The 15,093-nt window shown below is 36.3% G+C and overlaps 1 protein-coding gene across 2 annotated transcripts in view; it reads right to left on the bottom strand.

Annotated features, from left to right (window-relative positions):
• Window positions 1–15,093, bottom strand: part of CERT1 (ceramide transporter 1) — an 80,526-nt gene that overhangs the window by 9,820 nt on the left and 55,613 nt on the right. The window contains exons 7-13 of one of the 2 annotated variants that reach the window (XM_084304716.1): window positions 13,491–13,648; window positions 8,417–8,509; window positions 6,922–7,008; window positions 5,940–6,032; window positions 5,298–5,375; window positions 1,089–1,184; window positions 433–565 (exon numbers count right to left, since the gene is read on the bottom strand). In XM_084304716.1, the coding sequence (XP_084160842.1) occupies window positions 433–565; window positions 1,089–1,184; window positions 5,298–5,375; window positions 5,940–6,032; window positions 6,922–7,008; window positions 8,417–8,509; window positions 13,491–13,648 (738 nt within the window). The remainder of the gene's footprint in view (window positions 1–432; window positions 566–1,088; window positions 1,185–5,297; window positions 5,376–5,939; window positions 6,033–6,921; window positions 7,009–8,416; window positions 8,510–13,490; window positions 13,649–15,093) is intronic. The other variant, XM_084304717.1, reaches the window with a different exon arrangement.

Raw genomic sequence — 15,093 nt, 5'->3', positions numbered from 1 at the left:
GAAGTGGATGAAGTCACTTCGTCTGTTCAGCCTCGAGAAGGGGAGACAGGAGTGTGACCTGATGGCAGCCTACAGCTTACCCATGATGGGGGGCCCGTGGGGAGACACTGATTTCCCCCAGCGACAGAAGCCATGGGAATTGTACGAAGCTGCACCGGGGAGGGTCAGGTTGGATATTAGAAAAAGGTTCATCACTGAGAGGGTGACCTGGCACTGGAATAGGCTGCCCAAGGAATAGGTCACAGCACCAAGGCTGCTGGATTTTAAGAAGCATTTGGACAATGCTTGCAGAAATCTCTTTTAATTTTTATGTAGTCCTGTGTGGAGATAGGAGTTGGACTTTATGATCCTTGTTAGTCCCTTCTAGTTTTGGATATTCTCTAATTCCATGATTGCTGATAAACATGCAAGACTTAAGAACTGATTCCTTACTTTCCCAGTCATTACGAACATCGACGTTCCAGAAGTAGTGGCAAACTTCATGTCCAGTTACCCCTTTAACTGCATGTGTTGCCTTCAAGGGATCTAAAACTATTCCATTCTCTTCCACCTCTCTTCTGTATACCTATCGCCAAGTACAAAGGGTGACATACAGAACAGAAATGATCAAAATTGAAGTTTTAAGCAATTAAAACATGAACACCAGTTCATTTTTAAGAAAACTTCCTGGAACACTAATACATGAATAATTTGTCTTAACAGTTTTCTCTAGTAACTACTATTGAAGATGTTCTTAGCATTAAAGTACCATTATTCTGAGAATCTCTACTGCAAAATGGATTAAGCTACGTTACCACTACATACAAGGATCCACACAAGCACAGTAGAATAGCTGACAGTAGCTTGCTACCATTACCATTCTTATACATTGGAATTACGTGTCATTTAATAACAAGTTTTAAGTAGGAGGGAATGAACATATCCATAAAGACACAGCTATTCTTAGAGTTACAGCTCTTGTGGACTCCAGTCCTAGCTTAAACAATGCTATCCGCAGAAGTTTTAACAGCATAAATCACTGAGAAGTAGTATTCAAAAAGAATTAAAAATATCTGTCATATTAATTAAGCGAAAAAGCAAATATTTACCTTCATTTCTCCTTCTTCAACCACTAGCTGCCAATTGGCATCTCCTCCTACATCTTGTAAGGAGTAAGTTATATGGTTTTGTACCATCTCTTCCACCTTTAAAGAAAAAAAATATATGTTTTAAAATTATTTCTTTCATCTTCTTGAACAGGCAACTGTATAGTACCGGAAGCCACAAGTCATTACTTCAAATCCTGTGCAGGAGCTGAACTAGGACAACAGAGCTTTCTATTAAACATCAGGAACAGATACTTCTAGACTTCAGAAACAAATGCCAAAACCTTGATTCCAATTATAACTTCACTCTTTATGGGTGCTTCCCACCCTCTTTGTACCTCTAAACTGCCAAAACTCACTATACTTCTACCCTAAGACTGTTTCAATTCGGCATTCAGAAAATTGTTCGAGGATCTCTAAACAGAATTACAACGCACTGTAAGACTTGAAGACCAATAACTAATGAAGAACATCTAAAAGGCTGAACAAAGGCAGGGGGAGGGAAGTAGGGGTGGACTGCTGTGGTTGACACAGGTAAACCCAATACTCCTGTACACAAATAAGCTCTAAAAAAATGAGTGCTTATTAGAAGTCATATTGGAACAGCAGTGAAGGAAATGTCATGAGCAAAACTTGCCTATTCTGTTTCACTGACAGCTTTGTACAATAGCAAACTAGAAAAGAGACGTAAGTGCTCACATTCATACATCAAATTAAGATGCAGAGACTACTCTATTATAAAATTCTAATTTAAAGTTACTTATTTATGTGCTTTCCTTAAAGGTCAGATACTTTATAATTTTAACACAGCTATGTGAATATGTCATTATTTTATTCTATATGATGTGCACTAAAATGGGTGGGTAGGACAAAAATGCATTTTTACTTGTGTTTTTATTATGTATCTGTAATCTTATTCTATAATTTTTATTTTTTTCTGCTCCCACTATTTCCAAATCCCATCCACACTCGAAGAAAAATAGAGGCAAAAATAAGGTATACACTGCTGTGTAATGTTTACAAATTCTGTAAACTATTTAGTAAATTTTCACCTAAACAGTAGGCGACTACTAAAACTTGACACTGCAAGTAATACCATGATTGACACTGTTTTCCTGAATTACTAGAAATGTTTTCTTTTTTTTGTTTGTTTGTTTGTTTTTTTTTGTTTGTTGTTGTTTTTTTTTTTTTAAAGGAAAAGCATTACTTGATCAGGTAGTACAACATGTAGAAAGTAAAATAACTTTGTCTTCTTCTGATATGATACAGAATTGAAATACATTTTTATTTTTAAATTAAACTGTAATTCTGTTTATAAAATGTATTTTTTAGGCAATACACTTAAGAGCAGGAAGAAAAAAATGGTAATTGAATCAGGTCAAGGTCCTCCAAATACAACATCAAAATAAAATCTATTGGAAGTTATATTTCTGTTTTACTGTACACTTATCTACAGAAACACAATTTATCAGTCTGGTTCTTGAGCTTTTTTTTTTCTTCTGAGTTATAATTAACCAAAAAAAAAAAAAAAAAAAAAAAAACAGCAAAATCTGTATTTCTGCTTTTAGACTAGTCACCTTTCCCTGACAGTTACTAACAAGTTTCTTAGAAAACATTCCTTTTTTTTTTTCCCCTCCAATGACCCAATGCCAGTACTATCCAAGTCAAATGAGAGAACATGGACTATTTAAATATTCAATTCACTAGCTCTAGGTCACACTTCTTTCAGACAGAAAATCTCATCATGCATCTTTCAGACAGCTGCCCTTCAAATTAAGGGACACAGAGGTATCACTGCTACAACTTGCTGAGCAGAGCTATTTTTCACTAGCAAGCAATTGCTTCTACTTGACCAAGGAACTGCAGTGCCTACAACTGTCTTATACGCATTACCTATCCTGCAGGTAGATCATAGATGGTTTGGCTGTTGTCTGTTAACCTGCACCTATTTTAGGTACTTCATTAGGCAGAGTTAATATTCACAGCTTCTTTTGACATGGAAGAGGTCGTATTATTACCCCTGGGATAATAATATCTCTTGGCAGGCTACAGAAATGGTCTGCAAAAACACATCTATCCTCTATGCCATGCAGCCTTAGGCTGAAAATTAAGTGGGCAGTTCTTCACTTAAAAGGCCCTCAACAGCTAAATCTATTTTAAAAACTGATAGTCCTTTAAAACAAAGCGATCTGCAAAACACCTGCAGAATTTTAAGCCTGCAGCCTCCCACTCAGCTGGCAGTAACAACTCAATGTCTTTCTGAAAGCACACTGAAGAAACAGCTCCCATCAGAATATATGTTGAAAGGTCTCAATTTTAAAAACAAAGCTGCAAGTTTCTACTTGACCTTTTCCTGACACCAAAATTCCCTTGGTATGAATGAGGTCTAGAAGCAAGTCACATTTATTCAGAACCAAGATGTTAGCTTGCCTTTTCAAAAGCCAAATCCCCTGCCAGGGGATGGAGGCCAATTTTATATTTAAAAGGTCCAAGGCAGGTTGTCACCAAAAGATAGCATACTGCTTTTCTCTTCACGCTTTCAGATGTCTTTTACCTGCCTGTTCACCAGTAGTACAGCTCCAGAGCAGGTAGACTGATTTGTTAGTCTGGTAGAAATTTGTTCTAGGGAAAGTACATTGAGGTAATGGTGGAAAAGAATTTATAAACTAACAAGATCATCCTTTCTGCAGTGAGCCATTTAACTCAAAACCACATCCTAAGGCACTGGGTGGTAACTTCTACTTCATATAATCCATGCAGCAGTTGAGAAGAGCAATGCTTTGCCACCATATTCCAGTCCATTCAGTCACGATCTTTAATCTCAATCTGTTTTATTGTGATAAGGACATGGTCAACCTCAGGTTTGCTTTTATATGGTAAATTTTTCAGCTACACGAGAGTTCTAATATTCAGAGCTCAGACTACCATATAGAAGCACAAATGCTATCACTGGCCTAAAAGACAAAAACAAGAAGGCCTGCATACTTCACTGATTATGAGTTTCCCTTGTATTGAGCAGGTGACGTACCCACAGCCTGATAGACAACCAATTCCGACTTCTGGACTCGAATTTGCTTTCTATTACTTGCTTTGCCCCCTCCTTTCAAACAAACTTAACATACTAACTTGACTCTTGGATTACCAGTAGGTGAGTCTATCAATGCTGTATAATACAACCTGTATACTTTTTTCCCTTGCAGTAAGTCAAAATTTAACAATTAACTGACTGCAATAGGTCAAGGCAAGTGTTAGGCTTTCAGTCCAATAAGCAAGTGTAAGTGCTAGGTTTCTGTTCACAAAGATGGCAGTAATGCCTGCAGGTGGTATGATTCCAGGCTCTGTTAATTAAAAGAAAATCCATTCCTTCTCTTTGAAAAAGCAGCTTGTTTGCAGTGTTAGTAAATGATATCCAAAAAAAAAAAAGACAAAACATATCACAGAAGAAAGTCCGATTCTGACTCACAGTAAGACATGGACCACAGCAGAAGGAGACTAATGGCCTGTGTGCCATTGTTGAGCAACATTTTGAGACTAAAGAGCAAACATGCAACATCAACTAATTAATTCAACTTTAAACTATGATTGTTATGGCAAGCACCTAAAATAATTTTGTGTGTTACTGGTGTATATAACTACATTCGCATATACAAGAAATCAGATTTACTTTCCAAAGGATCGGTGAATATATTTAAACAATTCAATAAAAAAAAAAATCATATCCACAATCTTTAACAATAGACTTTATAACCTTTCATATGTTTTTACTAGAGAGAAAATGATAGTACTGAACCTTAATAGTTAGTATCTTAATGTCATTAAGAGTGACAAATGTTAAAGACAAAATTAAATCTGATTTAAAAACAAGAACATATATTCAATTCAAAGACCATTTCCATCCCACACAAAACAGGTGTTATCCTACTTTTACAATAATCAAAAATGCAGAATTTAAGGTGTATGCATTTTTATTTAAAGCTACTGAAATCAATCCAAAAATTTCACAAGATTTAGGCCTCTGCAGGAGTGATACGCATGCAAGCGGAATGTAAAAAGACAACCATTTAGTATACTAATAGAGAAGTCCTTTGTTTGTCTCAATGTACTAGTTTGAAGCAAGCAGTGATTTATGTAACAAAAAAAACCTAGGTTCTAGAGAAGAGGATGAAATACAGCAAAGATATGCAACCCCCACTCTACACATTAATACAGTACCTGTGCGCTGAATCTGTGAACATCATCAGAGGCACTGACTAGATCAATGGAAGACATGGAGGAAGAGCGACTATAGGGCTACCAGAGACAGACAAAGAAAAAACCAAGTAATCAGAACAAAGGCACAACAGAGCATTCAGTACCAACTTGCAAGCACAAGATAATGAAGAAAAGGAAAACAAAAGCACCATAAGCAGCAAGCACAGCAGCAAATGCTGATTTCATGCACCTATTATGTATTATACTCCCAGCGAGGCACTGAGGAGCATAGTGTTTCCAGTAACACTAAAAAAAGTCAATAGATCAAGATACAAGAAACTTCTTTTTAAAAACTTTAATCAATTCCATAAATTTTGGTGAAGGAATCTTAAAAACTGAGGTTAGCAAATTTTTTTTTCTTTAATATCTCTGGCAATCTTGATACTAGTCAAGAGTATTCTAAATAAACACTCAAGTTAGTATTTGTTGAGCCAAGAGAGAAAACAGTCCTTCTACAATTCCAGCTGCTTCAATTGAAAATGAGTAAACCATTAAAAGTTACTAGAAACACCTGCAAAAATCAATCTCACCTACCAATACAAATTATATAGAAACATCAAAAGTCAGCCCATTGTTTTGAGAAAATCATTGGAAATATTTTACCTTTTGGACAAATCGATGAGTCCCCACAGCAGAATAAGCATCTCCAGAAGGTAAGGATGTTGGCCAGTGTAATCTGACCTTTTCGCTTTGAGACTGCAACAAAATAGGTTTAATTATTGGTAGTCAGTTGCTACTGGGTGGACTACTAAACAGAGTGAGTCATCCGCAGTCTATATATTGGCTACCACATTAAAACACGAACTAATGGTATCCCTGTCAGGCATTAAGTTGGCATCCTGATTCTCTTTTAGGTGAATGAAGTATTTGTTCATTTATTTCATCTATACTCCCAGGTGTGTTCCTCGATTAAAAGAATTGATTGGCAGCATTAAGGATGCTGCATCAATGTGGTAGTAACAATCACTCAAAACTTATACTCTTGGCTAAGAGACAGCAACACAGGTAAACTCTTTGGGGTACTAGGTGTTCACTGAGAAGTCTAATACTTCTTAACCTAGTCACTGCGTTCATTACTTTTGTAAGCCTAGACACTTGTAAGACAAAGGACACAATCCTTTGTTATGCTCTCATTTTACATCCTACTACATATTCTTATACTCTGTATACTTCATGCCATGCACCTTAACCCTTTTTGATCCTTGCCACTTCTACTGCCAAAAGAACTTTAGAGCAGACATTTGTTTTTGAGAAACAGCTACAGTGTTTGGTATTCTCATTTGAACAGGCATCGGTTACATACACAGGCAAATTTTGTACAGAAGCAATAAGAACTCAAAAACCACAGGCATTCAGTTAGGTTAATATTTACACTGTCCTTTTCTATATGAGCTGCAAATTCATTTCCTAAAAATTAGTGTTAAACAACACTAGCTGCATGGTATAAATACTAAGAACTGAATTCCACTTAAAAGAATCAATATAAAAATCTAATGTTTCAGGAGATGTACCCTAGGACTGAGTTTATGTCACAGAAGTCTTCCATGAAGTGCCCATCATTAAAACATTTTTCAAGCATCAATACCTGTTCTTCCATTTTATCCTGTCTATCGAGAGCAGCTTCAACAGCATCAAAAAACTCTTCTTCATTAATCAGACTATTAGGACCCTCCTAGGGCATAAGAAACAAAGCTAGTTTAGAACTTCGGAGATATGAGAGTTCCATTTAAGTTCAATATTAGAAATACATATATATATATATTTTGCATAAAACTGACAGAATTAAATTCTTCCATAGACTTTAGTATTTTCACCAATATTTTTAGATTTCAATTCATCTGAAAAATGTGCTTGTTAAAAGGAAGTTATTCCCTTTAAATATAATTTAAGAGGTAGTTATATAAACAAGGAAAAGACAGGAAACTGAGCAAGTGTCAATACACTTGGACATCACACATAGGTTTTAATTAACATATATCTCTTAATGTTTATGGTGTGTGTCAGAAAAATGAGCATATTAATGTAATTGTGCAGTTATTTTACTTCCGAATATTCCAATGCCTTGAGTATATTTCAGATGCGCACTCATAAAAAAAACAAGATACAATACTAGGAATGATTTTCTTGATAATTCCTGGAAACAACAGTTTAACAAAGCAGCAGGTAGAGTTGAGTCATATATTTAAAAACTCAGGTTTAATAAAAGAAGTGGTAATTTAAGAAAGCTAAGTTTACTGCTATCATTGCATTGTAAACCAAACCGTCTAGCAAATTTCAAAACACCACAATACAGATATCTGAGAGAAGCAGCAGTGGTAGTGGCCAGGTAGATGAAGCCCTACTTCCTCCATCTTTTTCTTTTAGTCAGCAGAAACCTTACATTCAAATACCTTTTAAATACCTCAACATATTGCTACTATTACTCAGGCTATGATTTTTGCATAGAAACAAGCGTTTGAGTAATGATCACGAAGGGTTCGATTTCTTAAAAATTATGCAAACTGCATTATAGGTGCAATAGCTTATATTATTCTTTAGAAGGTGTTTTAAACATTGTAGAATTTGACTAAATACCTGAGGAAGGAGCTGTTGAAATATGCAATTTAACAGCTGAAATAGAGCCTAAAATCACTGAACTTATGATCAGATTTAAACTTACAGTGACAAGTTAAAAGCCAATTGAATTTGAACTTCAGATTGTAGGATTGCCTCTGAAGTTAGGGTTTTCATATGCACATTACAGACCTACAGAGCTGACCCATTACAAAGGACAAGTACAAAACTACTGCATAGGAAAAGAATCAAATGTATGAAAAATAATCAAAATGACCAGAAATACTGGTAAACAAATTGCACTAGACAAAAGCAGAATAAAGAAATCTGAGGTGAAAACCAACTTGCATTCTACAAAATTAATTATTGAGATTAATCTGGTTTTCAGATTGCAAGTTGGAAAAACTGAAATGGCATGAACACTCTTACGCAAGCCAAACAGCTTGATTTACATATACACTCTTCCGAGAAGCAAGCCAATATTCAAAACCTCTGGCATTTTTAGAAATCTTAAGTGGAATTTGTACCTCATAGTCAGGTCCTCCAAAGTGGGACTTTTTCTTCAGTTCTGTCATAGCATTTTTGTATGCTTCTTCTGCTCTTCTCCTTTTCTCTGTCTCCTGCAAAATTACATGATCATTTGATGCAGCATGAATGAACTGGCTGACAACAGTACATAACCCAATCCTTAGAATGATAAGTGCAGCTTTTTTCCAAGTAAATTTTCAAGTAATGGTTGCAAAGCTATTTCCTCATTTTATTCGCATGTATGCATTGTGTGTGTCCACAAATATCCATATATAATATAAAGCTTGGGAAGTTGGCTACCCTGAGGATACTTTTCGTCATAGCTCTTTGAGGGCCAGAGCTGGTACCTGACTTATGGTTTATATAACCTCCTCAGCACTGCTTGGGCAGTGACAACAAAAGGTGAAGAGTAAAACTGGTAAAAAGCTAACTTGATGAGTGTTGCGAGATACTAATGAGTCACAGCATGTAAGCTTGTATCTGTAATTAGCTGGCACAGGATCCTTGTGAGTAATTGAATTAACTCCATGCAGAGACTAACAGCTCAACATCATTCTCTCATAATAGGTGTATGACTATACTAGAGACACTAGTGATGTCTATGTCACTGTATATTTTGAACTAAGTAGTAGTAATGCTGGAATCAGCCTGGTATTTCCTCTGCAAGTTCTGGATACTGACAGATATTCCTAGTGAAAAAAGCTATGAATACTTTTGAAATTCTTGCAGAATTCAACTTTCTTACACAAGATGCTACTCTGTCCCCTTTCAAAATCACTTTCACATAGAAGAAAGTGTTAACAGTCTAGGTGACAGCTGGACACCACATAATGCTAGTTGCAGAAATGAGTGCAAGTATTCAGCAACCCAACTGGAACTTTAAAGACTCAGCAGAAAACTTAATCAAGACTGACAGGCTGAGTTTGCCAACTGGGAATTTGTTAGTTACATTCTCTATGAATGACATATTTTCCTGTTTCTAAAGAGACGCTTGAAAAGTAAAGCAGCACTTTTTGATGTGTTGTAAACATAGTAGAGTTTTCCATGGGAAAACTTCAAGGAAAAAAGCAGCACTTGGATGAAAACAGTATTACCTTCGTCTATGATTGTAGGCTTTTCCCTTCTAGAAACTTTCAACAACAGCAACAACTGCTAACAACATTTTACAAAACTTTGGAAGTTTACCTATTTTGAAAGTACCTGTAGAATCCTGAAGATACAGAAAGCATGACTCACGTAAGTCATTGACAGAAAGCATACATGTCTCACCAGAACCCTTGAAATGAGAAATAAATAAAATACTAAAATACCCAACTTGCCCCTCCCCCCCCCAAGCCCCTAGAAAGCCAAAATTCCATATTTTTCAGGCTTCAGTCTTTGAATTGGATCTGTGAATTAATGATAACTCAAAAGTGTCAAAAGACTGTTCTTCACTCCAGCTTCTCCTGATAACAAGATTAAATAAAACAAATTTGTGAAATTCTTTGATTGCACAGCAGAAAAATTAATGCTGTTATTAAAATTCTGGAAAATGGAATTAAGTTACAATTGTCAAATGTAAAAAAAAAAACAACCTAAATGTTTTGTTTTTTTTTTGTTTTTTTTTTTTGTTAAAATGTAGTGTTCAGAAGATAGCTTGCACATTAACATCAATTAGTAAGACCAAGGGAAACAAGAACAGAAAAACGTTTCCTGTAGTCAAAACAAGAAAAGCATAATCACAAGGATATTGTTGTGACTAAAACAATGGATCCAATACTAGGGATTAAACATTTGGAAATATTTTCAGTTATAATTTTTAAATATGTTGGCCTCAAGTACAGTGGACATATACTTGCCATGCATCTTTAGGCAAAGATAGCCTTCTACAACATAGAGGCTGTATTTTGTGATGTAGGAGAGCTCTCACTAATCATGTTTGCCTTCTTTCTGTCAAGTGAAATGCAGTCTGGAAACTAGTGGAGTGAGGTTAGAGAGGGAAGAAGAACGCTGGATTACAACAGCACTACACTTCTCATAGAAAAACATTGCTTTTAGCTACTGACACAGATCCTGTTCTTCATGCAACAGATCTATACCAAGCAGAGCCTACAGAGTTGACACACAAAGGACAAACTTCACTATCCCTTTCAACTCTTGCAGCTGCTCTTCTGAACAGGCTTAGAACAGCTGTAAAACCTTCCCAGCTTGAACAAACACAAAGCTGCTGCCCAACTTTAGATAATTTACCTTTCTAAATCTCTCTGAGAATGTAGATTGAACTTTATTATCTCACAATATTTACTTCCTTCTCAGAATAGTGTAGGCATCTCCCAAGAAAACCAACAGGACAAAGATCAACACCCTTCTCTGCCTATATCTATTTATCAGATGACACCACCAATGCTTTTTGCTCAGATCCAAAGTTATACAAAAGCCTTTTACAGCCCTATGTTGAGCTCCTAAAGCAACATGACGAAAAGCTAAAAGCAGTCCCACAACAGAAGTGGAATAGACAATGTTAATAGAGTTGTAACTGCTGTATTTAAATTCTTGTGAATGGCATAGATGTCAAGTCACTGCTATTCAGGGAGTTGCAGGAGTCCCTCTGTGGGAGGTGGGACAGACATCATCGGTTTCAGCCAGCTCCAAAACAGACCCACTACAGTTAAGCCTATCAGCCACGTGTGGCATGTCTATGAAACAGCAAAAGCACAACACAGAAGAAGAGGGAACAATGAGCAATAAACAGCAAAGGGAATGTCAGGGCCAGAGTAGGAGGTGTTTCTCTACACAGCAGGTATCCACATTGCACGAAAGACCTCCACGTTGGAGCAGAGAGGCATTTCCTTAAGAAACTGTGGCCCATTGAAAGCCCATGCAGGAGCAGATCATTCCTGACAGGAACAGTGGCCTGTGGAGGACCTACCCTAGACCAGATTTCCCACAACCTCCATCCTACCCAGGGAGAGCAAGCCGAAGGTAGAGGGGGCTGCAGTGAAAGAGTAATGTTGAATTTGGAAATGGGGGAGGAAAGCTGTTTCAGGGGGGTTTTCTTTTTGTTTCCCACTAACTGGATCCATTTTAATTGGCAATAAAATTATTTTCTTATGTTAAGACTATTCTGCCCATGACAGCAACTGGTAAGCAATGTCCTCATCTGTCTTTTGACCTATGAGCTTTTCCATCCAATTTTCTCCTCTTGTTCTGCTGGGTGGGGTGGTAAGTGAGCAGATGGGTGGGCATTTGGCTGTTAGCCAATGCTAACCCACATTTCTGTATTAATGAATCCAATCAAGATCTCTTCTAAAAGGCTAGCAGTTAAAGGAATCCAAATGAAAGGCAATTTTATATTAAAATTACGGAATTTCAGATGCATGCTGCAAACAGCAAAAAAAATCAGTGACAAATATGACTAAAAAAACTTGTAAGCTTATCAAAGAAAATCTTTAAAACACCAAATTTTGAGAAGTCTTTGCTATTTAATTTCTGGAGAAACATGTCCAAATAAAACATTTTAATGTATTTATTCATGATGTGTGAAGTATTTTGTTGAAGAATGATGTTACTGTCAGATGAGACCTAAACTGAAATTAATTTTTTTAACCATTTGCAGCTAAAAATGTGGTTTAATATTAGTCTAGTGACAAATAACTGACCTAAACCAATTCAAATTCTGTATTAGAATACTACTCTATGACCAGAAAAATTCATTTAATCCATGCTATAAGCAAAGTCTGATCAACAAGAGAACCGTGCTCAGCCCAGAGAAGAGCAGGTTTTTGTGGGGGCACCTAAAAACAGTCTTCCTTACCACCAAGGTAATCATCAAGCAGACAGAGACAGACTTTTTACATCAGCCTATGGTACAAGGGTGAAAGAGATAAGCAGAAATAAGAGTTGCTCTCACTGGATATACAGGAAGACTTTCAGTATAACATGGATAAGCTTCACCATAATGACAGATGAACAGAGCAGGCTGCTCAGAAAGGCTGTGCAGTCTCTTGTCTTGAAGACTTGAAACCAGACTTAATAATGCCCTGACCATCCCTGTCTGATTTGAAACTCTTTGAGCAGGAGATTGCACTAGAGACTTCTTGAGATCTCTTCCAACCTGAGCTACCCTGTGACACCATGAACAACCTTCAAGTCTTGAATCTGCTGTAATTCCTCCAGCTACCTTGATGAATCGGTAACAAAGTAAGCATTGCTGGAAGTGTGAATACAGATAGATAGGACCAGGCATTTGATATACAAAGAGCTGGAAGACGGGGGCAAAGATTCAAGCATAGATGTGTTTTGTCTGAATGCCTTCATTCTTTGAATCATGTATCACTAACACATACGGAGCAAGACTTAACTGTGGTGTGCCATATGGAAACATGCTAAATTAAAAAAGCAGAGACAACGGCTAAAGGGCTGCACAGAACCCCTGTCAGAGATGGCAGGATTACAGAAATCAAAGCCTGAAGTACATCCCAGCCATGTTTCCAACACATCTCATATGAAGAAAGAAGACGCCGCTCCTTTTTAGTTGCTGTAGTGGTTGAGCACGCTTAGTATGAACTATCACTGCCATCACACATCTAAAAAATTAACCATTTAACCAATTAAAGATATGTTTTATACTAATCCCTTAAGTGAAATAATTGATGAGACCTTTAAAGAGATATTTAAAGTTAAAACTGGTTGTTCACCTCATTATTGTCACCATCTCTTACAATTAAAACAGTTTAGATTCTCACATCTTTTTGGAAGCATGAATATTTATTTAGATCTCTATTAGAAGGCTGCAAGCAATACACTTATTACTATGGAATAAGTGTATCAGATTCTCTAGAGATATGAAAATATAGGAATACTAGCTGAACAAGGATTGCAAAAAGAAATATGATGAATATTACTGTATTACCAACATTCAGGATAAGATTTTAACATTTTATAGGAGTAATAGATAAAGACGACACCTAAAATTAATGTGCTGTACATAAAAATACAAGCAATACCAGGAATATGAAGGTTAAAGAAAGCTCATTCAAAATTTCAAGCTAAACAAACATTTTTTCCACAAAAATAAAACAAAACCAGTCTTACCTTATCTAGCCTTTTTTGCCAGCTTTCTTCACGTTTTACCATTAGTTCAATACAATGAGATAGTGTAGCCAGGATTCCAGCAGTAGTTGCTTTGAAAGTTATAGCTTCTCCTTTAAAGTCTATGCCGTTAATTCCTTTGGGGGTCACATGTGGAAATACTAAAAACAAACATGAACCATTCACTGATAGCTGCCTTTAATTCAAATGAGCATTTTAAATGCATTGTTTATATTACAATTGCTTGAAGCAAATATAGTGGCTATAAAATTGATTTAGAAACAAAGATTATAAATGCCAATAATTTGCAACTATCCACAGGATAACGAAAGAGATTCAAAAGGAGGAACGCATCCCTTCAGCTTCATCTTGCTATACTGTATTTCAAGTCTGCTTGTAATGCTGTATTACTCTGCTCTCTGCAAACCATGTGGGTGGAGGGAGTGGTAATACTTTGTAACAATAGCAGTTTGACAGCTTGAAGTGGGGCCTAATTAAGACAGAGCAACCTTAAAACATATCTAATACAGTACTAAGAAAGGAACAATTTAAAAATGCAATCAAACCCAGAATGTAATATTCAAGGTTGCTTTAAGCAGGTAATTATAGATTTAAAAACCTCCAAGTAAAAAGGTATGTTATGTATAAAAGTATCAAATCTGTTGAATTATCCAAGTACTGTGGGGTTTTGCAATTCCAACAACTACTTTGTGCTGTCAACCAAGCCATCTGTTGCTAAGGCTATTTAAACAAGTCACTTAAAATGTGTGACAAAAAAAGTACCTATTATATGTCAAACTTACATGTAGGTTGACAGAATAACAAATCAAACACTACATATTAATGTCATAAAATATTAGAGAGCAGAACTAACACCCATGTTGAAGCTGACTGAGCCTAGCAAGTTAAAGTAACTCCTGCTATGCCATAGGAAAAGATAAAAAGCAAAAACCTAGTGACATCACCCAGTTGGATATTGCTTTTTTTTTTTTTCTTAGTCGGACAGTGTGACACTGTTATGGCTTAAAAAGCTGAAATAAATATTTGTGTAAGTTTATCCAATATCTGTCTGTATGGGTGAAGTAGAGCTTTCAAGCAGTTCAGATCTTGTAGGGAAAAGAAATGCAATTGCTGTTCTCTAATGGTAGAGCACAGTGTCTACACTTAGGGAAAAGAAAGCAAACATCACATGGTCTTAAGCAATGGCTTAAGTCTCCAGAGGTTTTATACGCCCTCCTTTCACTAGGATTCAAACTTCTTTTTTCCTTCAAATAAATGATTACAGACTATATATTCCTTCAAATGCCTCAATAAGTATATATGCTATGGTAGAACACAGCTTATTTTTTTTTCTGCATATTAATCAAGAATACTCCCTAAAAGATAAAGATGGGGGCTGGAAAAAAAAAAGGAAGAGTAAAGAAAGAAAAATCTGTTTCAGAAACAATAATGAGCAAAGGAACTCTCCCTCCCCCCAACAGCTGCAGAGGCAACACGGAGGAGGCTGAGCCTGAAAGTGGTATAAGCTGGCAAGGAGGCAATGCAGCGGATTCTCTGAGAATAACAAAAACCAGACAACAACAGCTTCACCCATAGACTGCATTTT

Source organism: Netta rufina (assembly GCF_964035555.1).
Source record: "Netta rufina genome assembly, chromosome: Z".
Classification (NCBI taxonomy): domain Eukaryota; kingdom Metazoa; phylum Chordata; class Aves; order Anseriformes; family Anatidae; genus Netta; species Netta rufina.
This window is presented reverse-complemented; position numbering and strand designations above follow the sequence as displayed.